General features: G+C 39.2%; 1 protein-coding gene across 8 annotated transcripts in view; it reads left to right on the forward strand.

Annotated features, from left to right (window-relative positions):
• LOC112111215 (zinc finger CCCH domain-containing protein 13) overlaps positions 1 to 27402 on the forward strand; it is a 57085-nt gene that overhangs the window by 17724 nt on the left and 11959 nt on the right. For 6 of the 8 annotated variants that reach the window (XM_026649386.1, XM_026649264.2, XM_026649235.2 and 3 more), the window contains 10 exons: positions 7727 to 7835; positions 9298 to 9437; positions 10268 to 10425; positions 11853 to 12050; positions 13554 to 13727; positions 14739 to 15049; positions 16273 to 16737; positions 17798 to 17980; positions 22913 to 23465; positions 26935 to 27038. In XM_026649386.1, the coding sequence (XP_026505171.1) occupies positions 7727 to 7835; positions 9298 to 9437; positions 10268 to 10425; positions 11853 to 12050; positions 13554 to 13727; positions 14739 to 15049; positions 16273 to 16737; positions 17798 to 17980; positions 22913 to 23465; positions 26935 to 27038 (2395 nt within the window). Of the gene's footprint in view, positions 1 to 709; positions 755 to 7726; positions 7836 to 9297; positions 9438 to 10267; positions 10426 to 11852; positions 12051 to 13553; positions 13728 to 14738; positions 15050 to 16272; positions 16738 to 17797; positions 17981 to 22912; positions 23466 to 26934; positions 27039 to 27402 lie in introns of those variants that run through there. The other 2 variants (XM_029910915.1, XM_026649304.2) reach the window with 2 other exon arrangements.

A 27402-nucleotide genomic window follows, 5' to 3' on the forward strand; every position in this document is an offset into this window, starting at 1 on the left:
AGTTACGAAACACTTTTTGGACATGATATGATAGGGAAAATGAGCACAGCTCTTGTAAATTAAAATTGTGCTTCTTTATTCTACTAGAATTGAAATTTGTCCACAAAATAGCGGCTAAAGGAGAACTGATTGACATAAATTGGACTTGAGTAGTCTCTCTTGAAACAAAAGTTTTCTGAAAGAACTAAACAGTCAAGGTGTGATTAGAAACTGGCCAAGAGACCGAAAGAAAGAAATGGTCAGTTTTCCACAATGGGGTGCTCCAAAGAGATTCTGGAGAAAGGGTTAAACAGTAAGAAGACAATTTGCAGAAGATAATAAAATATATTTACGTTAGTCAAAACTAGGGACAATTATGAGGAATTTCACAGGGACCTAAAAAGGAAGCAGTTTTAGGTCAGTACAATGGCAGATGTAATTCAGTGTTAACAAATGCAAGGTAATGCACATTTAAAGGGAGTAACTTAAAGCACTCATTCACATTACTGGGTTTTAAAGTAATTGCAACCACTCAGGAAAAAGACCTGGGATTATTGTGGATAGCTCAATGAAAACATCGGTTCAATGTGCAGTAGCAGTCAAAACAGCAAACAAATGTTAAGGTGTATAAGTAATGGAATAGAAAATAATTCTTAAAATATGCCATGATGTAAGTTAATAGTCCACCCTCATTTGAAACACTGTTTTATTCTGGTCACCCCATCTGAAAGAAGATATAATAGAAGATGATGATGTCTGGAAGATGAACAATGAGGTGAGAATGGCACTGTTCGGAGAGGAGCCAAATAAGCGGGGACGTGATAGACGTATATGATAATAAACGGTAAATAGAACATAAATTAGGCACTCCTGTTTACACTTTCTCATACTAGAAGAACATGGAGTATTCCAATGAAACTAAAAGACAACAAATGTAAAAATAAGGAAATTTCTTACAGTGCACGTAACTAACCTGGGGAACTCATGACCATAAGGCACAGTCCAAGAATTTAGTATGTTTCATAAAAGGACTAGACAGTTGCATTATACAGGAAAAAAAACTTTTTTTTTAGAAGGGATATAAATCCTCATGCTTCAGCTAGCCAATAACTGCCTGAAATTAGAAAGAAACTTCTCATATGGACTGGATATTCCATAATTGTCCATTCTGGGGATTCTTGCATCTTCCTTGGACATATCTATTTCCTGGCCACTTTCAGAGAGAGTATACTGGACTATGAGGACAACTGCTCTTATCTAATATGGCTATCCTATGTTCCTAGATATTTGTATGGAATTATTTTGTATGCAAGTGTAAGTAAGTGTATGCAAAATGTTTTACGAATAATGGGACAAGATCCCTGTGCTTACAATCTGATTTAGACAGGTATAATACTTAGAGCAGCTCAAATGTGACTGAGCAGAAACATTCCAATTGGGGGCTTGATACTGGGAAATTTCACAAAATAACTTATTGAGTGTGTGGATGGTTTGGTTGCACATACAGTAACTCCTCACTTAAAGTCGTCCCGGTTAACAATTAGGGAACATGCTCGTTTAAAGTTGTGCAATGCTCCGTTTGGCAGCCGTCTGCTTTGTCCACTGCTTTCAGGAAGAGCAGTCAGTTGCAACTAGCTGGTGGGGGCTTGGAACCAGGGTGGACTGGCAGCCCCCCTATCAGCTCCCCGCTCTCCTAAGTTCCCTGTGCAGCAGCTGCCCAGCAGGCTAGCAATTGCAGCTGTCCCTCCCCTCACTGCCATGTGCTGCTCCTGCCCTCTGCCTTGGAGCTGCTCCCTGAGACTCCTGCTTGCTGTGTGGGGAGGAGGGGAGGAAGAGGAGGGCTAATGTCAGGGTGTCCCCCTCTCCCCTGCTCCTGCACCCCGCTTACCCCATCTTCCATAGAGCCGGGGGGGGGGGGGACACATGACAGGGCTCAGGATGGAGGGAGCTTGCTGGCAGCAGCTGGGTCTCAGCAAGCTGATCTAATTAACAAGGCAGTGTACTTAACGGGGAAATGTGCATCTCACTCACACACACACACACACACGCGGTGTGTGTCTCTGTCTCTGTCTCTCTGCGATGCTGTTTCCCCTCCCTCCATTCCTTCTGCCTTGTAGAGTATGAGAGTTAATCCTTGAGGGCTCAGCTAATTGCTAGTTCATCATTTAGCAGTAAGGCATTTCCTGGGAAATATCCCACCCTCTGACTCCTCCACCTCAACCAAGCTTCACAATCATCATCACTGTGTACCAGTATTAAATTGTTTGTTTAAAACTTATACTGTGTGTGTGTGTGTATATATGTGTGTGTGTGTGTGTGTGTGTATGTGTATGTGTATAGTCTTTTGTCTGGTGAAAAAAAATTCCCTGGAACCTAACCTCCTCATTTACATTAATTCTTATGGGGAAATTGGATTTGCTTAACATCATTTTGCTTAAAGTTGCATTTTTCAGGAACATAACTACAACATTAAGTGAGGAGTTACTGTAGTGGGAGGCAGTTCCAAGAGTAGAGGCAGGATGAAGGTGAGAGGGAGAGAAGGTCTTAAAGCATGCAGTTAGGCAAGATTATTGGGAGGAAAGTAAGGCGTATGTATGTTTAATCCATGTGCTTATACTCTGTCTATCACTGTAGTATCTGAATGTTTGACATGAGAACAGATACCAGCATGCAGTAACACATTTGTGACTGGAATGGAATTACTGACCATGTGAATGAGAGAGAACATTGGAGTCTAATAATGCAGCAAACAAGGGCCTCAGAACAAAAACACCTGAGTTCTAATCCCAGTTTTACCACTGATTTGCTGACCTAGGGAAAGTCATTAACTTTGTCTTCCATTATTTTCTCTAAAGTGGAGTCAGTACCTTTCTACCTCACTGGGGAGCTTTGGAGATTAATCAGTGTTTGTTCAGTGCTTTGAAGTGTAACATATGTTATGAAAGCTAAATAGTATTGTGCTTGCCCAAAAGATTCTAGCTACAGTCAGTAGAAGCTTAATTGTACTAAACTCCAAACCTTCTGTGGTTTAGAATCTGTGTACATGTTGCAGTTTATACTACTGTTGCATGCACATGTACTGATAGGTTATTACTACACCAGGTAAGCATAAGATGTTTTGTATAAATGAATTGCGGGATACAGGAGAACCATGAACTTTGTCTCAATTAACATTAGTAAGGTGATGAAACTTCTTGGCTTGACGTCTGTTTTGCTGGTTTATGGCTGTGTCCTCTAGTCCAGTGGTTTTCAAACTTTTTTTCTGGCGACCCAGTTGAAGAAAATTGTTGATGCCCATGACCCAATGGAGCTGGGGATGAGGGGCTTGGGGCGTAGGAGGAATTCAAGGTTGGGGAAGAAGGTTGGGGTGCGGAGTGGGGCCAGGAATGAGGGGTTCAGGATGTGGGAGGGGGCTCTGGGCTGGAGTAGGGGGTTGGGGTGCGGGAGGGGGTCAGGGCTCTGGGCTGGGGGTGCAGGCTCTGGGCTGGGGCCAGGGATGAGGGCTTTGGGGTGCAGGAGAGGGTTCTGGGTTGGGGGGGGCTGAGGGCTGGGGTAGGGGATTGGGGCACAGGGGATTGGGGCACAGGCTTACCTGTGGCGGCTCCTGGTCAGTGGCACAGTGGGGGTGCTAAGGCAGACTTCCTGCTTGTCCTGGCACCGCAGGCCATGCTGCGTTCTGGAAGCGGTCAGCAGCAGGTTTGGCTCCTAGGCGGAGGCGTGCAAGCAGCTCCTCACAGCTCTCACCTGCAGGCACTGCGGCCCCCACCCACCCCCAGCTCCCATTGGCTGGGAACCAGTGGAGTCAGTGCTCAGAGTGGGGGCAGTGTGTGGAGCCCCGTAGTCCCCCTCCCCCTCCTGCCTAGGAGCTGGACCTGCTGCTGGCCGCTTCTGGGGTGCAGCGCGGTGTCAGAACAGGTAGGGACTAGCCTGCCTTAGCCGGGCAGCACCTCCGATGGGACTTTTAACAGCCCGGTTGGTGGTGCTGACCAGAGCCACCGCGACCCAGTGCCTTACATTCTGTGACCCTGTAGTGGGTCGCGACCCGCAGTTTGAAAACCACTGCTCTAGTCCTTACCCAGGCAAACTTCATTGACTTTAATAGGAAATTGCCCTAGGTATGGATCAGGCCATAAGAGTCCAATTTTGAGGTGCTGCACACCTTTTTTGAGGGGCAGAGCTCCTACAACTCTGATTTAACTAGGAGCTAAGTGTACTCTGCACCTCACAGAATTGGTCCCTTAAGATCTGGTATTATTCTACGTACCAGATCCCTTTAATTTCAGCATTAGGCCCTTCATTTGTAAACATACTCCTACGGAACAGATTTTTTTTCAATAGCTACATTTTATAATGAATGATCCCATTGTGCCTCTGAAGCCAAATAGAGAGGGGGCTACTAAATTATTGTCTGTGCTTATACCACGGTTCCATTAATAAAGTTGTTATAGAAGATAAATATTTTAAAGTACTGTGAAAGACACTATTCTTAATCTGCAGAAAGGCTTGACTATTTTACAGTGCACCCAAAAGTGTATTAAATCCTTCCAAATACAGGTAAGGCATAATTTTTGCCCAGAGGTGTTTACCAAATAATGAGGAGTGTACGATCCCTTTAGGGAAGGTTGAAGAAAGGAGGATAAGGACAACAGTAGTAAGGTTACGGGGTTTCTCAGCAAGACTGGTGCATACTTCGATGGAACAAAAACCATGTTTTTTTGAGTTCAATAAAAAACTAAAATGAGTAAGTACAAGACTTACCACTGAATTTGTTTTAAGTCTCATGGAAGTAGTAGGTATCCAGGACATATTAGGGAATTAATAACTTAGATTTTTTAATTCTATCCTCTAGAAAAATACATATATTCAACAATGGGAATGTATAAATTGATTGAAAAGAACAGGAGTACTTGTGGCACCTTAGAGACTAACACATTTATTTGAGCATAAGCTTTTGTGGAATACAGCCCACTTCATCGAGCTGTGCTTACTAAGCTCTGATGACTTTTTGGCAACTGAAAGGATGAAGTTGTTTAGCATAACTACAGGTGTATTGTATGTTTCTTAAACTAGAATAATAATAAATTAGCTTACGTAACTGATTGTCTAGCTGTTTTCACTGTATTTATTAGTAATTAAAGGAGGAACTGCTTTCACAAATGTTCTTGTTCCCCATTGTATTATAGAAGGCAGATTGTCCCATCACAACTACCATTCTGTATTTTGTTATTTAGAGGAAAGACTACAAGCAAGCTGTTTTTGAGGCTTAGACTTGGTTGTAAATTTGCAATAATAGTAACAATGCAATTTGTGCTCCAGCAATACATGAATTAGAGATTTAGGCAAGGTATATTGCATATAGTTTTTAATTTTTGGAGGATAAAACATTCTGTCGTATTAACAAGTTGTGTTGGTCTTCAGGCCTTCTAGCTCATAGAAGTGCACCTGCTATGTTGACAAGTTACTTTGTATATAGGCTTTGAGTAGGTAGGGGTGTATTGGAGTCAATGTGTGGAGGATCTGCCAGTATATGTGCAAACTTCAAATTTCTAGTTACATCCACTATCAGATTTTTACTGAAGCATCAATGTCACATTCCATTAATGTTGTTGCTTAATTAAATAGCAAGTAATTAATGGTGAATATAAGCTGCCAACATTGTGAAAGAGGGTGTTTGCAGACTGGATGGAAAAGAACCTAGGAAAATGAAGAATCTCTAAGGAGAAAAGATTTCTGTAATAGGGCTCTGTCTTTTTCAGAAATGTGTATTTTGGCTGAAATGTTCCACACTTGGCCTTAGACCAGGTGCAATTTTCCTTTGAAAGCTTGATAAGTTATTGTCAGATGCTCAGCAGGTGTGAACGTGGTGTAGCACCACTTATGTCTATGAAGGTATTGTGATTTGCACCAGCTGAGGATGTGGCCCAGCATTTTTGAGATATCCAACCATGAATAAGCAAACCAAAACCAAGCCCTTCATACAACACATGCTGCTTTTAATTACATTTGACCTGAGTTCTTAAATGATAATTGCCTTTGACATGTTTGAAACAATGTATCTGAGAAATAATGTGTATAGCATTTGAGAAAGCATTTCACTTAACTTTTGAACAGGGCATCAAAGAGAGAAACTTCAGATAGCTATGCATTGAAATAAACATATTTACATATTTATTTCAGAAATCACAAAGCCAAATAAATTCACAGTATTTTCACGTGGTAGTGCCTTTTGTAAAAGAAAAGACATTTTTCTAGAAGATAAACTCTAGGAATTATTTTGGGGAAGTTCTATGGCCTGTGTTATACAGGAGGTCCCGCTAGATGATCATAATGGTCCCTTCTGGCCTTGGAAGCTACAAAAATCTTAACTGAGACAACATTTAAAACTATTAATGCAAAAACCAGGAAATAGAATTTTGTGCAGTTGGGAGTGATTATGTGATCTTATTTCCTTACTGTAATTCTAAGATGATTGAGGTCTGAAATCAAACCCAGTTCAAGCTGCCAATAGAGAGAAATTAAGTGTCCTAGTTGGTTTCTGGGTAACTTTTTTTTCTTGTGACTGGACAAGAGCTCTATAAGTCTGCAAGAAGGCCCATAAAAAGAGGCAGAATAGGCACCACATTTGCAGGAGGTGGAGGCAGAGGGAAAGTGATGGATCTGCAGTATACTTCTCCTCCCCCCCGCCTCCCCAAAAAAGTCCTTTGGGAAGGGTGCATAGAGAAAGTCCAGCTCAGGAGCAGCTGTCATTGGCTACTGGGATTGGGTGAGCGGAGAGGAGCAGCATAAGGCCAACTGTCTTTTTGGTGACCTTAGAATTTCTGTAAGATTGACTCTGTTTTCCTTGTGGATCCATAGGGTTCTGTGTCCTTACAGTAGGTAAAAAGACTTTAGTTTGTTTAGGCCAGTAAAATACGTAGTTCAGATGTAAGGCTGTCAGGAAAACTTTAGCCTATTATATGTTTTTAATTCCCCACCCCACCTCCATACAGGACTTTTTGGTACTTTCCACAGTCTTTAGCCTCGAAGGCACTGTTCCCCAACCTTTTTCGTCTGGTGGGCGCCGGACGACGAGCCACAGTGGTCCTCGGACAAGCATCCGCCAAAATGCCGCCAAGAAGGAGCGTCATCAAGAAGCGTCGCCACCGAAAATCAGCGGCATTTCAGCGGCAACGCCTCTGGATGACGCTGCTTCTCGGCGGCATTTCGGCAGATGCTCGTCCGCTGGCCAGTACACGGGTGCACATAGATGCCCCGGCGGGCACCATGGCAGGGACCACTGCTCTAAGGAAATAGGCAGTTAGTTATCAATTGTCAGTTCAGTCCTCAGGAGCTAAATTGTAAAATGCACATAACCATTCTCATTTAAAATTGTATTACTCTTTTTCCAGCTGTTCTAATAATATTTTTTAATGTTCACTAAATTTCTCATATAAAAATTTCTGGTCTTTAAAACCGATCTGCTCTTTTTTCAGTCTCCATTGTAAACATCACTTTCTTAGCCTACCTTTAAGTCTTTGTTGACTTCACATGTATGAATGTTTTTCCTCCCGATCCACTGATTATATGAAATTACATTAGAATATTTTCCCAGTGTAATTGCTTCTTAGCTAAGACGACTAATCAGACTAAAGAAAACAATTAGTTTAATTCTTTCAATAAAGCACAAACTACTGTGCAAAATGTATCTACTTCTGCAGGCTTCTGTTTTAAAAAATTGTTACTCTAATTCAGCATTTTTTCCCTGTAGAAAGAGTCTTCAAGAGGAAGGCATAGAGAGAAGGAAGACATCAAAATTACAAAGGAGAGGACTCCAGAAAGTGAAGAGGAAAATGGAGACTGGGAAACCAATAGAGAAGGTAAATTGAATTCAAGTAAGGCTCTCCATTTAATCTATTACAATATTCTAAATACTACAGATTATCAGTTTATAGGAAGTTTTGTCCATAGCAATGGACTGATATGTTGACTATTCATGAATTACTGATGAATAAGGATTGTTTCAATTTATCTGTGGACAAGGAATAAATTTAGTGGTTGGGTTGGACCAAGTAATATAATTAAGCTTGGCAGCATTTGATTTTTTTTTTTTCTATACTTTCAATAGATATCGGTTTATTTTTAAGCATTTTTTTAAGATTTGTAGCTATTTAAATTTAACGGCAGTAGACATAAATATTAAAAAAATTAAAGCTTTATAACCATTAAAATCATAAATTATCACAATAACATGTCAAAATATATAAAGTAAATATCCTTAAGCCAAACTCTTTGTAAGTTCTCAAGGAGCATTTTTCTTTCTTTGCCTATCTATAAATTTTGATTATCAATAGAAATATATTTGTTGGTTTGTGAAATCAATATTTACTCACATCTACCATTAAAAATCTAATCCTTCCAAGTTAAATATGATGCAAAACAAGAGGTTGTTACTGTCTGCCCTCTCTCTCAATCTGTTTTGAAACTTGATGAACAAGACATCGGTCATAGAATTGTTTGATCAGTATATAAGCAAAAAGAAATTGGCCCTCAGCCACTGACTGGCTGGCAGGGCTTTTCACATCTAGGTCACTGGTTCAAATCCAGCCTACATCAGTTGTGGCTGATTAACAGCTGATCAGTGAAATAAGGTGTGTTTACTCATTTAAAATAAAAAAGGACTCAATTTTACAACAATTTTTACATTTGCCTGTCTCATTGAGCACAAAAACTAAGTTATCTTTGCACATAGCCCATATAGGTCATTGTTGAAGCCCATTGTCAGGGTGACAAAAGAAAGCTTGCTACTTGCTACTGCTCCTTGTTCTGTGGTCAAAAAGAGGATTTTGGTATCCAGGATGTCAGTCACAAACAATCATTTTTTAGCTTTCATTTAACTAAAAAACTGTACCAACTGTTTTTTTTGGATTGAGACAGAACAATTCTGGGGGAAGATCACCACTTCTATTTCCCTTTGTTGGGGGAGACAGTTGACTTGTTCTGACTGACTATGAAGTTATCCTGGTTTCCAGTGAAGCTAAGTGATATCTACATGGCTATGAAATACTTCATGCTATTTTGAGTAGTTGAATACTATGATGTGTATTTGCTTAGGAGCCCTAGTTATGGCCCAGGACCCTGTTTTGCTAGGTTCTGTACAAACATAGGACAAAAAGACATTGCCTGTCCCAAAGTGCTTATAATCTAAGTATAAGGCCTGGTCTACATTAGAAAATTAGGTCTGCATAAATAAGTCACTCAGGGATGTGATTTTTTTTGAGAAGTATGACTATTTAAGACCACTTATTTTATATATTGCCTGTCATCTTTTTTTAAATAAAGACTCTGATAATGGAGAAGTTAATTATGATTATGACCATGAGCTGTCTTTGGAAATGAAACGTCAAAAGATTCAGAGAGAACTCATGAAGCTGGAACAGGAAAACATGGAGAAGCGAGAGGAAATAGTCATTAAAAAGGAGGTTTGTATCTTGAAAATAGGCACGTGTTCTTATAACTAATCAACTGCCATTTTATGTCCTTAGAGTCCTAATTGTTTTCTGCATGACGGGAGCCGCTATGTGCTACCATGGGGCAAATGATAAATGACTGTTGGGCATAACTTTACAAACATAGGGCTGTATTCTGGCTAGCCTTTCTGTGTAGGCAGGGAAGGAGGCAGATAGGAGAGGAACTTTGTGGCACAAATCGTTGGGACACTCAAACTGGCTGTCCCAAAACCTGTGAAGTACATGTGAGAGAGGTCTTCCCCATGTCTGCCCACATTGGGGTTTAGGAGCTGTGAATTTATTTCATATGCTTCAGTCTGGACCATTTTATCTATGCCAGTCCACCACCTGCCCTCACTATTCATATTACACTGGCTTTTATTAGGCATGATCTTAGTGGGTGGTTCATAACTGGAAAGAATATGCCTATTTGGGGTGTGGGACCTTAAGACCAGAATTTTTGGGCTGTAGGTAAATCTTACTGGAGTGCAATTTTTCAGGCTAACTTTAGAGTGTTAATTAGAACCATTTTATGGATATGAATGTAATGATCTGTTAGGTGTCATTTAATTATATCGTAGGTCATTTGTGCAGCATTTTCTTTAAGATCAGCTTTATTTTAAGATATTTTAATACTAATGTAATTAACTACTTCTGCAAAAAATGTGCTTAGTATGTCTGAGGCAGATGGTGTGTCAGTGGTTATTACTATCTAAAGTTCTAATTATATTAGGATCCTTATTCAGGATACACATACAGCACATGAGTTTTTGGTTGTAGTTTAAACTTTTTCTTTATCCAAGATTTCTCCAGAGGTGGTTAGATCTAAATTATCACCGTCTCCTTCACCAAGAAAGTCTAAATCTCCAAAACGAAGGTCAAGTCCCAAATCTTCATCTTCAGTTAGTAAGAAAGAGAAGAAGACTTCTACAGTGTCTTCACCGCTCTTGGACCAGCAGAGGTCAGTAGGTAGACATACATTATGGTTGGGGAACAGGATGGTATGTTCATACATTATGAAATGTTTCGTGCTAATCAGTGGATATAGATACTCATTTTCATTGCCCCTTAAGGTGTGAATTCAGTGTACCAGTTTTGAAACTGTCGATTTTTTGCAGAGTTCACAAAAATCCCTGGGACAAGGCAGCGTATAGATGTCTTCATTGATTTTAATAACTTGTAGATTTTGCATTGAACATTGTTTCTTTAAATGACGTGACCTGCCTAGAGCCTGTGAGATGCACTGGAGAAATCTAAATAGAAATAAAATTACATTTGTTCAATGGTGTGGGGTGTTGGTGGTGGTTAAACGCAAGTTAATTTAGGCTAGAATTGAAATTTTGCAGTTTGGGGAGTCAGGTGTTCTGTTGGCACTACATATTGCTATACAAGAGATACTACTTGGCCTTCTAGTTTAAGGAGTGACCTGGAGAGTTATAGCACTGGGAAAGGGAGACAAGAGAGGGGATGAAGTAGGAAAATCACAGGCTGTTACAACTGGGCTTCTTGTCACAAAAAAAATCAATCAACTAAAAAAGACCTTGCTGACTCTAGAACCTGGGAATCCATGTTTAGCTCCATTAGCTGTGAGGAAAAATTACAACCCTAATACAAGTACAGGCACCTATATTTGCCAAGCAACTTGCCGTTGAAGCAAGTTATGCTTAAATAGGGGCACAATACTCGTAAATGTTGGTTTTGCTGTAAAAGACTAGTATAAGGGATTGCTTGCTACAGTGCTTTAAGATGCAGTGACATCTAGGTACTAATATGTTTGTATCTGTTTGTGACTCACTTATGAAAAATACATATGGGTATAAAGAAATATCTTTACATTTCCTTGTAATTCATGGTGGAAACAAAATGTTCAATATTTATTCATAAAGCTCCTGAAAATATGGTAGGATGCTTTACATACAAGGAATGAGTGATCCCTACCCCAAATAGCTTAAAATTTGAGGCACTGACACTGCACTGTATTGTGCACAGATGTATTGTATTCAATTGCAGAATCTGGACAAGATACAAAGGATTTTGGTGTTTTGATGCATGCAGTTTTACAAGGGCATTGTAACTTTGGAAGCTGTAGTTACACATTTGGGAGCAGTTCCAAATTTTGCAAGTCTGTTTCAGAAATAAGGGTTATAAATTCAAATGGCCATGGGAAACTTCAAAGGAGAGCTTGACGTTAATTTTCCTTTGTATTCACCATTCAGTCAAGTACAACTGCAAATGCCACTATCTGCTGATGGAATAGAGAAGTCTGCCCCAAAAGCTGCAAAGCGCTTAACTCTATAAATTGGTGCTGCTACCGGTAGTATCTGAGAGATTAACAAATATTTTATTTAGTCTTTTAAATAGCTTTTTCCGGTATTTTGATACATTTAGGAGTTCCAAAAGCACCCAGAGTAAAAAGAAGGGTCCTCGTACGCCTAGTCCACCTCCTCCAGTACAAGAGGAGACTCTCCTGGGGAAAAAGCATAAAGAAAAACATAAAGCAAAAGAGCGTTTAGAAGAAAAAACTAGAGAGGGGAAAGAGAGAGGACGTGACTTTGAAAGACATAAGGAAAAAAAAGAGAAACAGAGGTGAGTTCTGTTGCATTATTAGATTTTTAGCATTAATGTAACCTTGCTTAGGTTGTCTGCATTTCTGTTAAATCTGTAGTTCATATTGCACTAAATAGAGAGGGTTTTACATTTGACTTGCTGCCAACTTTCTCTGAATTCATTAAATATAATAAATGCATCATATAGTGGACTAATAAACTACAGCTAATAGAGTTGTCACTTTAATAAAAATAACTTGTTGAGATGCCCTTCTGAAATAACTGTCATGTTCTCCATCAGTGAGTCAGACCTTGACTGGTGGTCCAGTCCAGGGTCCTCACGTCTTCATTCTAAAGCCATAATTTTTCCATTATACCTTGAACTTCCCCTTGTAGAGAAACACTACTTCTCTTCTTCAGAATATCAGGTCAGTGGACCCGTAAAGAGAAAACACTATTATTCTGCAAATTGGCCATTAGGAGGCATTCTCCTCTCCTGAAAGCCTCATTTAGTAAATCTAGCATTTTAGTAATGCTGTTTCTTCAAAAATTTGCCTCTTAAAAGTCCCAACCTTTTGGGATGCTTACATCCAAAGGTGGTTCTATGTATTCACACTCATACCTGCCCACCTTATCCATCCCAAAACCTATATGTCCACGTGGGGAAGGTAGGTCATATTCATTCTCATTCTCTCTCTCTCTCTCACACACACATGACGTATAGTGGTAAGTTTGCTATTACTTTGTGAAGACTAAGGAGTTTAGGAAAACCTTTACATTCTGTCATGAGCTGATAAAGTAAAAAGACTCAGAAAGGTGGTTGGATCTGAGGCAGTGTTATGCCCCTTTCCATAATTAGTGTCAGAAGGTCACAAGCAGTAGTGGGGAGCACTCAGTGCAGCTGTGATAGAAGCGGGAGTGTATTTGGCAGCCTGTGTGCATGTGGTACCATGATAGCAGTAGGTACTTCCATGGCAATGGCTGCAGCCTGTTATACAAGTGTCAGTGACCTTTGTGTGTGAATTTTTAAGTTACTTAATATTGAAAACAAATACTTGAAATCCTCCTGATCCTTCAGTAAGCCAAATGGCAGTTCAAGATACCAGCAGTCTTTTTCTTCCTTCAGAAGTCATCATTAAGGTCCGAAAACTTGTTTGAACTTTTTTATAGTAAAGTTCTGATTTTACAGAATTCATTAAATTAAAGCAACAAAAAGAACAAATTCCCTATTTTTTTGACATCTAGCTGCTTAAAAAATTACAGATAATCTAGAGGGTTCAGGCTTCACACTGTTTGTATTACATTGAAAAATATATTAAATGGGATCTTCTGGAACTAAACAAGTTTGTAAATTGTGTAGATATTAGATTCTTGAGCACTATATGATGAAGATAATTTCATATATGATGAACAAACTATTCTACCAGAAGTAATTCTTGATCCGGTACTACGGGTGTGGTCTTGGAGTTGATTTTAATTGATTGGAGATGTACTGATTCCATATTGTGCATGCTGAACAAGCTGCTACTTGTATGTTTCTTAGAGATCCTTCAGAAGGCTCCCATAGACAGAAGCGTTCTCCTAGTCCTGCTGATCATTCTGGCAGTAATTCCTCTCCTTCCAGAGAATATTCACCTCCTACCTCAAGGAGAAGACAAACCTCCCGAGCTCCAGCCAAGTCAACTACACACAAGCATACTTTCTCACCCTCTCGCAGGTGGGCAGTTAATAACATAGTTCTTATTTTCCTAAACAATTCAAACTTTCCTGCCACCTTATCAAGTCACTTTCTCTTTGGTGAGATCACATGATATCAGTGTTCTTTCCAAAGATGTGAGCATTTTGATACAGAATTATTTACCCTAGTAGCAGTATTAAAGAATAATCTACTTTACTGTAAACATGAGTAGCTGTGAATCCCTAGTCCTGCAAACTCTTTCTCACCTGCATAACTTTAAGCAGATATGTAGTCTTGTTGACTTCAGTGTGGTTATTCAGGTGAGTAAAGTTATGTACATGCATAAGAGTTTGCAGGATTGGGGCCTAAATTGTCTTAGACAAAGAGATATCCTAACAAGAGTTTACAGCTAACAGAAAATTACAAAAACAGAAATTAAGACGCCAGTGTTACTTGCCACAGGGATGCTGTATATAGCTATACTTAGAGTGTGCACCCAAGAAAGAAAATGTATAATTTGTCTGCTGCATGTTACCAGGATTTCTTGAAAGCACCTCATATTTAGTAAAATAGCTATGTTGCTGGGGAAGACTGCATGTTTCATAGCAACAAAGTTCTTGTCATTGTCTAATTGAAGGTGCTTTTTTTTTTTTTTTTTTTTTTTTTTTTTTTTTTTTTTTTTTTTTTTTATTTTTTTTTTTTTTTTTTTTTTTTTTTTTTTTTTTTTTTTTTTTTTTTCTGAAATGTATATTTTTTTTACTGGATGACTTGCTCTTGAATATTAACTAACGATTAAACTAGGAATATAGAGTGGTTATAACAAACTCTTAAAGTATTTTTATTTTTGAGATAACAGTAAATATGCATGGGAGAGAGGAGTGGTTTATATATTTTAGAAATAAGGATTTTATTTTCCAGTTGACGGCTAGAGGGCGGAGACTATAGAAATAATTTTTTTTTTAATGGATTTTTTTATTGAGGTTTTATTATATATTTTATATTATCATAAAAAACTGCATGTTGTGGCTATTTTAATGATGTGTCTTTCAGGTCTACTTCCCCACCAGGGCAGCATCACTCTCCCATATCATCAAGACATCACTCCTCTTCATCACAATCAGGCTCCTCTGTTCAAAGACATTCCCCTTCCCCCCGCCGCAAAAGAACTCCTTCTCCAACCTATCAAAGGACAGCTTCCCCACCTGTGAGGCGTTCCTCCTCTCCCTATCCCCCACGCTCTTCATCCTCTCCTCAGAGGAAGCGAAGTCCTTCAAGACATCAGTCCCCAGGGAGAGAGAAGGGGAGGCATGATCGTGACCGGACTTCACAATCACATGACAGACGCCACGAAAGGAGGGATGGTACGAACAAGAATACGTTTTTCAGAAACATGTTACATTGCCCCCAAACTGTAGTTAGCTGACAATTAAAAAACCTGATTATTTTAATCATTGTCTCATCTAGATGTGCTCCAAGCAGTTAGACAACACATTGGTTAAAATGCCAGCAGACATCTATGCTAGCACTCCTGTTCCCACTGTATCGGGTATAGTGCAAAGGGGAGAGACTTTAACAAGAATGATAGTGTAGGCAAGGTCTCTTTCACTGTACTACGTCTCACCAGTATGATATGTGTTAAAGTCCAGAATGGCCTTCATTTTTTCTCTCTAGTATCTAACCACCCTTTCCTGTATATGGCAGTGGCTGCACCAATCACAGTAGGATAGTGGTCTTCTCTCAAGGTGCCAACTATCTGCCAGTGAACCACATAGCCACATAGCCTATCAAGTCTGTTGGGCAATTTTGGTGAACAAAAATGCCATCACCCCCAAACTTATGAAGAGAACATTTGTCAAGTTTTGTAGACCAACTATAAGTTAATACAATGGAACCCCATTTATCTGACCCGTCATTATCTGTTTCTCCATATTAACCCAACAACCAGTGTGCACAGGTCTAGAAGCGGGCGATCTCTCTGGTGGCCGCTAGATGGTGCTGTAGTCTCACACTTTCCCATTTTCTGGATTAGCTGAACTTTTGATTATCCAATCTGGCCCCGGTTCCAACTAGATCGGATAAATAGGGTTCTGCTGTATTTATAATAGGAACATATTGTGAATAAATAAATATTTTAAAAATCAGGTTTCAGTGGTGAGAGATCTTAACAAAGATGATAGCATAGATGCACTCTGAGCACACTGTCAGGTGCATAAGGAATTGAAAAGGGAAATTACCACAAGAAAAGTACTTGAACTCAGTACTCTATAAAGAATATGCTCCTGGTCCTAAAATTATTGCAGCAAATCGTCGTCCTAACACATTTTGAAGTTACTGAATCTCTAAACAATGAAATGTGATACTTACTAGATCATAGATTCAAATCCATGGGGGAGATTTTTCTAAAGCAACAAAGGTAGTTAGGCACCCAACTCTAATTTGTGCCTTTGTAAATCTCTCCCCATAGGCTTTTGTGTAAGAAATCTAATTTGGTTGGATCATTTTATATCCTTTCTACTTTGGATTGTTAGAATCTAATATTGAAGACTTTAATCAAGATGAATATTACATATAATTTGTTTTCCAGAAACTAGAGGAAAAAGGGAAAAAGAGAGGGAAACCAGAGAGGAACGAGATTATGACCAAGAGCAGAGTGCCTCCAGGGATCATAGAGATGACCGAGAATCTCGGGATGGAAGAGATCGGAGGGAGACCAGGGATAACAGAGACCGCAGGGAGCCAAGGGAATCCAGGGACACTCGAGACTCCAGGGATACAAGGGATTACAGCAGAGATAATAAAGATAGCCGTGATCAGAGAGACTCACGTTCTATACGAGATACCCATGACTACAGAGACAGAGAGAATCGAGATACCCATAAAAAGGAAGACCAGTATCAGGAGGAACCACGCAGTTATGGAAGAACCCATGGCAGAGAAGAGAATTCCCGTGCTGACACACGGAATGAATCCAGAAATGAGTCGAGAAATGAAAGTAGAAGTGACCGAACCGGCAGAAGTCGAGGCAGAGGTCCAGAATTATCTGACAAAGGTACTATATGATTTATTTTTTCAATGTCTGTACTACATTATTTGATAATGAATTGCTGCCAAATAAGCATATGCTGTTAAAGCAATCCTTAAGTGGTATTTTCATTAAAATAGAACTGTTGTCGCTTAAATGCATAGCACTCCTCCGTTTTCCATTGATTAAAACAGTATAGCATTGGCATCCTGCCATAGTACTTAAAAATCCTGCGCCACTCTGTTTAATGTATCTGCAACCTTAGCTGTTCCCAAGGGCCATGAAATACAAATAAGAGCCTGAAGTGTAATGAAAGACTAGCAGAGGCAGATTCTCTAGCCATATTCATTACACAACCCCTCTTCCTTCTCCTCAAATACGCATGTATAGCCAGGTTCAACTTCTCCCATTTTTCTCACGTACGAAATATGTAACATTTTCTATGGCTTTCCAAAACCCGTTCCATTGTAATTTGTATTTGAAGAACTGTTAATTATTTTATATTATCACCATTTGGTCATCTGTATTCATTATGTTTTTTGCTTTGGTTTCTTAGTTTTAATGTAACAGTTTTCTTTTTATTTTCTTTTTTAAAAGCTTCCAATAATTTTAAAGCAACCTCCATCATATCTTGACTGCTTGGTCTGCTCATTTCCTTCTGCACAATGTCTGCAGCCTTATATTCTTCTAAGGAGAAATTTCCGCCACCTCCATGCTACCTTATTACCAGTCAGAAAAACCCATATTGTAACTAGAGGAAGTTGATTTCTCCTGAAAATAGAGTACAGTATTTGGGCATGGTGTATATAATTTTCAGATGCCTAGAACTCAAGTGCAGCATCTTAATTCTGGTTTTGGTAGGTTGTCGTCTCATTATCACAAATATGTGTATCAGATTTGTTAACTATAAACTTTTAAATCATCAGGATGGGGAGTTGAGCATTGAAACAGTTTCCTATGTCAAATAGAGTTTAGAATTTAACTTCTGTTTCAATGGTATAATTAAATCTTATAGTTAATTGTTATAAAATGTCAATGGATTTTCTTACACGTGAACTCTTATGGTGGGTGGAAATGTTTTCAATAGGAAGTCGGGCAACCAGAGGGTCTCAAATTGACAGTCATAGCAGTAGTGGCAATTACCATGACGGCTGGGAATCACGGAGTAGCTACCCTGACCGAGACCGCTATGACAATCGAGAGCAAGCAAGGGATTCATCCTTTGAAAGAAGACATGGAGAAAGGGAAAGACGTGACAACAGAGAGAGAGGTATGCAAATATGCATGCACTAATTCAGAAACATACAGCTGACCTGATATTGGAGTTTCGCATCAGTCTTGTTCTGAGGTTAACAAAAATTGACATATCTAGTACAAATGCTCATTAGCACAGCTATATAATAGATTCTCCCTCTTACCCCCGACGACTGGCTTATGGCATTCCCCCACTGCTGTTTTTATTCATTCAGTATGTTTTAAGCAAACAACTTTGGGTGACTTCAATGTAAAATGAATAAGTTGAAAAGAACTGCACATTTTTCTGTTTTATTTTCTGGAGGATATTACCTATTTATATACATGAGCATGTGGCTACTGTTGCATTTCAATACAATGTTACTTGTTGATATAGAATCATACAGAATATTTTTTTGTCTTAGTATTTAAATATGCTATTGTGAAGGTTTAGCTAACCTTGACTGGCTAGTAAAGTAAGGCACAGTATAATACTGTGATTAATACAGTATGACATTTTATTGACTTGGGAATTTAATATTGATTAATGCTTTGCTGTGGTCAGTGTCAAATGGCTAATAAATCTTGATACAGATGCTGGTGAGGATGGGGAGAGTCCATATTTTTATAAGGGTCTGCCATTTTGGGCTTAGCATGAGACATTTCATTTTCATAGCAGAGAGAATGCTGAAGTTGTCCCTAGGGAGTTCTGTTCCAACATCCAGTCTGAAGAGTCATCTTAGAGTGAAGGCCTCTGAAAAAGTTGGCTTGCTGACTTCCTCAGTTAGCAGAACAAGAGAGCTTAATTAAGGCAAATTCAGGGTTTAGGGACAGTGAGGAGAATAAATGTAAACGTACAATGAATTTTTGGTCTTCAGGAAGGTTTTAATTGTGTTGGATGTGGCCATTGAATCCCCAGATGCTGCCTGTGTTCATTCCTTTAAAAAGGCATGTTAGGCACTACTCTGCCAAGTTTTCTTCTCTCCACAGAACAGCATAAGTCATGTCTTCTGTTCCTATGAAAAGCTCTGGAGGTTTTTTTTAACTGCTGCTCTGCTTTAGTTTTTCTTCTACCTTCAAGGAAGGATTTTGTTGAACCTAATCTGCATCTTCCTTCTTGTCATTAGCCTACAGACTGCAGTCTGAATGTGTCCTGGACATTGGCAGTTTCTAATTACTTTTTATCTCTACCTCCTTTGCAGTAACCAGCTGATTAAATTATAGTGCAGTTTGAACTTTCATGTCTTATTGAGTTCTAAGTAAAAATCTTAAAATTAGAAGTAAATATAAATATGCCAGTACAACAAAGGAAATTTATGGGAGGCAAGCCATTTGTTTTAGAGTGAAATGCACAATAAATGTTTATAAGGAGCTCTAATAGAATTGAGTCAGGCTTAAATATCTTTCCTTAGCTCTTATGGTTTTACTTTGCTCTGTTTCTAAAAAATAATAGTTTTTCTAACATTAAAACCTTCTCAGAGTTAATTTTAAGTACAGATTTACATAATGTTTGAGAAATACTAAGACAGTGCTTTAAAAAGGGAACAAGTAAGAGAAAATTTTACTTCTCAAATACATTAGGAGTTGTTTTGAATATGGTTTAAAATATTAAACTACATAATACAAAACTAAAATACAGATTCTCAGGGCTAGGCATCCTGTATTCAGCTAAAACAAAAATACTTTAAAGTTAAATCTGATGTTTCCAAACACAAGTATAATGTTTCAAAGGAGAAAGATGTGAACGTATAGTACAGTAATTATTAATCCATCCATACCCACATGTATTTAGCAAATATATACTTCCAGATGTCTGTCGTGTTTCACATTTAAGCATTGTTTGCAGCATGGTGGATTTGATTTAAATCACTAGTCAGGAAGACTCGATTTAATCATGAATTTCTATATAAAAGTGCATTCATATTCTTCACAGCTCAGATAGATGTAGGTTTCATTTTTAGAAGGTACACACTGTACATTTTTTAAGTGATTTATTCTGAAAACTTTTCAGATTAGTTTTACAGCTATATCAGAAAATGAATGATTGTTTGGTTATTTCATTTACCAAAGGTAATTGAAGCAGATATTTATGAAGTCATTGGGAGGTGAACTATCTCCAATTCAACAGGTTAATCATTAATATTTGGAGGATTTTCTTGCCATGCTGTATTAGGAGGAGAACATCACCAGACAAACATTTAAATTGTTTTATTTAACTAGAACAACATTATGGATTTTTTTTTCTTCAACACCAAACACAATATTTTAACAAAACAAGCAAATGAATTTTTGAATTTAGTTAAACATTCAAGTTTTTTAAAATCGGGTTTGTTTTTGTTAAAATTGTTTAACTAAAATAGTTAAATGAAATATTAAAAAAAAAATTTAAATTGACTGTGTCAGCCAGGTCAACATGAGAAACTTAAAATATTGGCTTCTGCAGCTAACTCAGTCATCTTCACCTTCATTTTCCTGTTTGTTCATAATCTGGAAAAGAAAAACAAGCTTTCCTGCTTTTTCAGGTCCCAAACAATTTCTCAATTTGGAATGAATTAGTCCAAAGGAAGAAATTATTCTTTCTACACCGGCAGAAGAAGCTACTGCTGTTAAAAGTGAGATTATCACTTCAACAGTCTCTGAATCCAAGTGCTTAAGTGACTTCCACCAGTTCATTGGGGTGACTTTCTTTAAAACATCATCAGCAAACATATATTTCTTGAATGGTTCTTATTCCCAAACTGGGTCTCTTTTATGGCCTGCTGCCATTATAGGTTTTCCCTTCTAGTGAGAGAATGGTAGTAGATCTCAAATCAATGACGGCTACACTCAGAAAGACCTCAAGACTTCTGGGTTATGCTGCTCAAACAGTTTCGCTTTTGTTTCTACTGCCTGTCCCTCCCGTCTCGCATTTATCTCCAGACTTTTCTCCTTGTCCAGAGCTATTCAGCCCCCAACAATCTTCTATTCATTGAACTTTTTGAAACTTTGCACTTTTTAAAGAGAGGCAAGGGATTGACTCTGTACACAAATTTGCAGAGGGACAATAGGGTTGAGGTCTGTTATTTCTCATCTCTATATATTAATTTATTTATTTAACAACATTTTTGCTGTTAACATGCTTGTAACAGCAAAAATGTTGTTAACAGCAAAAATGTTATCTCTGGAGAGACAAATCTGCAGACAAATCTGCAGACAAATCTGAGAACTGCAAAACTAAGCATCTCTGATGATATCTTCTAGACTGAGCACTAAGTCCCATTGGGTAGATAGAAAGATTAACCTAAATAATCTATACAGAAGCCCCTGGAACCCCATAAGATTGGGTCCCTAATCCATGAACTATTGAAACTCATTTACAAAACTTTTCTTAAACATTACATGAATATATTGTCTCATACTATAGAATTAGAATTTAAAATCCCTATTCCATGATGAGATACATTATAGCTCAAAGATATCTTAATTAAAACTATCTTTAGATAGGTTTTTTCCTCAAAAAGCATTTTATCAAAAAAATCCAATTTTTATCCACCCTGGTTTGCAGATACTTAATACCACTCCTCGTGGCAATATAATGTGGAAAAATAATAGTTTAAAAATGAAGAACTTGAATTACAGTGTAGTACTATTGCAATAAGTGGTATTGAAATGATGTGGGCATACCAGCATAAAGAATGTGAATCTGTATCTGGACCCGAGTTGCCTGAACTAACGATTCATATCCAAAAAATGATTGTTTCGGCCATAGCAGAAATGTCATTCCTATTTACTTTTAATTTTACCTGGAAGTAAGGGAGCATTAAATCATTATTAATTCACTCGCAGGTGAAAATTGATTAAACTGAACGGGAACGTATGTTTTATTGACTCAGTTCTGTTCAAACTCCACATGCATGCCCCTGAAGGATATTCTCTCAATAATGTATGGAGATGTGCATTATGTCAGCTTTGCAATAATGGACAAAAAGTCAAATCTGCATTTTCCTTTATTCATACAAGTGTTTCCTTCACCTCTTTATGTAATGTCTTTAACATACACCATGGAGGATTTTTCTATTATTCTTTACTAAAATAGAATTAAGATCACAGTGTAGTTATTGATGCAAATTAGTTGCAATTTATATCCACTTAAGTGAGATTTAGATGTCTGCAACTATGTATATTTTTTGTTGCTAAGGAAAGCTAATATTCAAGTTAAATAGGACTTTCCCTGTGATTCTAGACTAGTTATTTCCTATTTACACATGTATTCTTCCCCATCCCTCACCACCAGTTCCTGTGTACTGTGCCTAGAACAGCTTTGCTTGTGAAGCCGCAAGGAATATTTGAAAGATTTCAGTTCTGATGTTTCCAATATTTCCTCTTTGCCTCCTTCTCTTGATCTGAGTCACCTGAAGGATCAGATGATGAGCCACTGAGCCAGGCCGTTTCATATTTTTCTAAGTATTGAACGTGCTGGCTAGAGGAACTGTGGAACTGAGAATGGATTGAAGAAAAGTAAAATCCTGCATTCTTTAATAGAATGATAAACTTCATTTTAAAATGAGTGTCCATTTTAAGCATCTGTTTAATTGAAATCATATAGAAAATATCTGATCATGCTTTTGGGCAATAGTAGTAATCAAATGGTAAGCAGATAAAGTTTTTGAAATTACTGGGAATAGACTTATACAAAATAAAACCTTTATAGCCATGGTTTGTAGTGACCTTAAGCTTTAAGTAGAAAAGACTTGAAATATTTTTAAAATGAAGAAATTTAAGATAGTGCACTTCCCCTCATGTCATTCAGAACCTTTTCCAGCATTCTGCAAGAAGCTTCTGGTTTATGTTTAATGCAGATATCTAGATTGTATCCTTCTACTTTAATAAGAATACAGAAGCTTCTATTCTAATTTTAAATGATTAGTGTACTGTGAGAAGCGTATCTATCTAATTAGTCACTGGCAATGAAACTTGACTTTCTTTACAGATCAAAGACCAAGCTCACCAGTACGGCACCAAGGAAGGAGCGATGACCTTGAGCGTGATGAAAGGAGAGAAGAACGAAGGGTAGACCGGGTTGATGATAGGAGAGATGAAAGGGCCAGGGAGAGGGAACGAGAGAGGGAGAGGGAACGAGAGAGGGAAAGAGAGAGAGACCGGGAGAGGGAGAGAGAAAAGGAAAGAGAACTAGAACGCGATCGTGCCCGAGAACGGGAGAGAGAAAGAGAGCGGGACAAAGACAGAGAACGCGAACGGGACAGAGACCACCGAGACCATGACAGAGAGAGGGAGAGAGAGAGAGAAAGGGAGAGAGAGAAAGAACGAGAGCGAGAGAGGGAGGAACGGGAAAGGGAGAGAGAAAGAGAGCGAGAAAGAGAGCGAGAACGAGAGAGAGAGCGGGGTCGTGACAGGGATAAGGAACGAGAACGTCCGAGAGACTGGGAGGACAAAGAAAAAGGAAGGGATGACCGCAGAGATAAGAGAGAAGATGTCCGAGAAGAAAGGAATACAAGAGATGTCCACGAGGAGAGGAAATCTAAGTAAGTGATTCTGCATGTGACTTATTTTCTCACCAAAAATACAAAATACCATGTGATCCTTTAATGTTTCATGGTGTAACTCTCTCTGTTTTCATTGTTGTAAACCAAGTGTTTGCTACGGCACAAGTAGCACATGTCTGCTAGTAGGAGCTTGTAAAGGGTTATGTGTTGACTCCAGAGCCCCTAGCAAATCTCTGAGAGTTCTCTGTCTCATTCAGATGTTACTGTAGCAGATCCTTTGTTGAGATTCTTGCTTAAATATGAGATGAAACCTCTGCTATGTAAGAATAAGATAGCATATCCTCCCTACATTTATGGCATTTACTCTAAAAAAAAAATTCATTCTGTATTTAAAAAAAAAATCTAATTAGTTTAAATAATCAATTAAAAAGTTTAGAAGGATAATATAAATTTTTGCGCTTAACTTTTTTCTAGATCCTTCTAGCAAATACAGTCTTGATTCTCCATTGGAGTGATCTCTGTGTATTTCCATTTGTAGGATGCACTTCCGAGTTTTGGGAACTGTCTTTAAAGCAGTGCTCATTGGGGCCACAAGACTAACCTCAATCCTTTCTTTATGTAGCCAGCTGTGGATATTGTGATCTTTTCACTGCACTCAAAGCAATTCCTTGGGTTTTATTCAAAGCTCCTTTAATTTCTCATATATTGTTGGTTAGCTAGTTTGTAAAGGAAATAGCTTGCACTGTTTCACTTTTAGGACCAGATCCTCTGTTGTCCCAGCAATACTTGAGAGAGTCTTATGCTCTGGATCAAGCTGCAAATCATCTCCATTCCACTGGCACAATGAAATAGTTTAATGAAAGGTTTCAGAGTAGCAGCCATGTTAGTCTGTATCCGCAAAAAGAACAGGAGTACTTGTGGCACCTTAGAGACTAACAAATTTATTAGAGCATAAGCTTTCGTGGGCTACAACCCACTTCTTCGGATGCATAGGGTTTAATGAAAGGGTTACATTTATTTGTGCAGGAGACAGTGCTTTCTTAGGCTATGTCTGTACTACAAAGGTAAGTCGACCTATGTTAGGTCGACTTAGAGCCACCGCATTAATTACTGCGGTGGCTGATGTCCACACTACCCTGTTTCTGTCAGTGGTGCACGTCCTCACCAGGAGCACTTCCACCGACTGAAGGGGGGCAATGTGGGGGACTGAAAGCCAGGGCTCTCAGGTCCATGCAGCTCCCCACTGGGAGCCCCGCTGCCCCCTCAGGCTTCTCACCTCAGTACTCCCAGCCAGGAGCAGGAGGCAGCTGCCTAGGGCTTCTCACCTCTGGTGGGGAGATCCACACCCAGAGTCTGGTCAGCTGCCATGCTCCTAGCGAGCAGCCGACAGCCAATGTAAAGAATGCAGTGTCTACACAGACACTGCATTGCCCTAACTACACCGACATAAGCCCTACGTCTCTCGTTGAGGTGGTTTTATTATGTCTGCGTAGGAGGGGAGTTACATCAGCAGGAGAAGCATTTCAGTGTGTACACCTCCACTGTTTTGTCGACAAAAGATAAGCCCTCGGTTACTAGTACAAAACAGTGGAACTCCCACAGGAACAAAGAATTGCCTCAAACCTTTCCACTTTCCTTTCCAAGTAGAAGGCATGCTTACAAATAAATGCAAATAAACTAGGGCCCAGTTTAACCATTAGTCTAAGTTAGAGCAACCTCTGGGCTGCTTATACTATGTGCAGTTGCAGTAGCCCTCAAGGGCCCGTTCTGCATCCAGATTTACAACAGTACAGCTGTATTCAGGCAACCAACCCCTCCTTGACTCTAAATTACCAGTGATTCCAGCACTCCAGTAGAATTCTGAGCTGCCTCGTCTTTGCAGCCTGAATACCACTTGAGTCATGCAAAGGAGTGGGAATGGGGGCCAGACTCTGGTCCTGACTCTAGTCCTTTGTTTTTATTTTGGGCTTTGGTCAGATGTCTCTCCAAGGACTTGGACAGGAATGGCAGATTGATTTAAGTGGTATTCATCATGCTGCTACTTCCTCCTGGAAGTAGATACACACATCTGTATGTATGTACTTCCTGGGAAAAGGATCCCAGGATCATTTTCCCTGGATCATTCTTGGTGTGGAGGGTCTTCACACTTGGAACCCAGACCAATAGGCAGTGGGGGTTCTATGCCTTTCTTACCAAGGTGGTCTTATAAATATGCCAGGTCACAAGCAAGAACCTTTTGGTGTATTGGTGCTGAAACACTTTTGGCATCAAATCGGTTTGTTCCTGTGGAACAAGGTGTGAGTACTCCCACAGTGCCAGGATTTTCCTCAGTGCTAAGAAAGTTCGTTCTACACCCAAAGGCCATTGGGTGTGGGCTCCTTGTTGGCACAATCTCTTCTTCAGCCTCAAGCAGGAACTCCTTTTAAGGTCACTTCTTTGTCATTTTTGGTTGTCTTACCAAGGGCAAGAGAAAGGTCCTAAAGGGTTTTTGGTACTGGAATTCTTAGCATCATCCTAGAAGAAAAAGGATGAAACATCACTAAGGCTATGTCTACACTTCACACTTTACAGCAGCACTTCTGTGCTACTACAGCTGTGCCGTTGTAAGGTACGCAGTGTAGCCGCTCTTTGTCAACAGGAGAGAGTTCTCCCAGTGACAAAATAAAAGCACCCCCAACGAGGTGCAGTAGCTTTGTCAGCGGGCAAGTGTCTCCTGCCAACATGGTGCTGTCTATACCGGCGCTTTTGTTGGTAAAACTTTTATCGGTTGGGGGGGGGGGGGGGGGGGGGGGGGTTGGTTTTTTTTTTTCTTCACACCCCTGATCGACAAAAGTTTTACCGACAAAAGTGCAGTGTAGACATATCCTAAGAGTTTAAGGCTGGTGTGCCCAGCATGGTGCTGCAGGTTATAACTACCCCTCTGGCATAGCCTGGGTTGCTGATTCATAGGATTCTAGGTATCTGTATGGGACCTTTGGCACAAAAAATATTGATATTAAGATCATCTCTTAAACAATACTTACCAGGTTTATAAATTCCCTTTGTCTAAAACAGGGCTGCCCAGAGGATTCCGGGGGCCCGGGGCAAAGCAATTTCGGGGGCCCCTTCCATAAAAAAAAAGTTGCAATACTATAGAATACTATATTCTTGTGGGGGCCTGAGGCCTGGGGCAAATTGCCCCACTTGCGCGCCCCCCCCGGGCGGCCCTGGCCTAAAAAACAGTCGATCATCTTAAAGAATATTTTGTTTTGTTTAAAAGTTGGGAAGTATCATCAATGAAAGTATTTTAAGTATTTGGAGTGCAAATGAAAACTGATCTTACTTGAAACTTTGTTGTTAATGAATCTAGAAAATTGTGGGACATCTTTTGGTATCTTGTATTTTGAGAGAGGTGCATAGAGTACAGGTGGTGTTATATTACTGATATTTACAGAGATGATAAAGAAATACAGCTGTTGGTTTTTTAAAAGGCATCTGCATGGAATTTGCATTTATTTGTCCAATATAGGAAGCGTCACAGAAATGAAAGTAGCCCTAGTCCTCGTCCATCACCCAAGCGCCGCCGTGAGCATTCTCCTGATAGCGATGCCTACAACAGTGGAGATGATAAAAGTAAGTAGGAGTGCGTTGTCTCTGCCACAGTATACAGGCTAACTTGTAACTATGAAGAAGTTCCTTGCAATCTTAAATAGAAAATGAGGGATTAAGCTTTTCAAAGTGTCTTCATCTCCCTGTTTTTTCACTGTAAGGCTGTTTTTCTTGTAGAGTGGTGGGGCTATGTATTAGACATACTATTTATTCTATATGCTAATTTTGTTATAATGTATTGGTATTGTCCTGGGGCAGTAGCCCCAACATTTGTCTTTAAGAGGCATATCTATTAAAAGTGGAAAAAATCCATCGATACTGCAGCTGTTTAAAAGCTTGAAGAATGTAGCTGGAAATAATGGATTGTTTTGATTGAAACTTCCTTTGG

This window comes from Terrapene carolina, unplaced genomic scaffold (assembly GCF_002925995.2).
Source record: "Terrapene carolina triunguis isolate 2854851 unplaced genomic scaffold, T_m_triunguis-2.0 Scaffold17, whole genome shotgun sequence".
NCBI lineage: Eukaryota > Metazoa > Chordata > Testudines > Emydidae > Terrapene > Terrapene triunguis.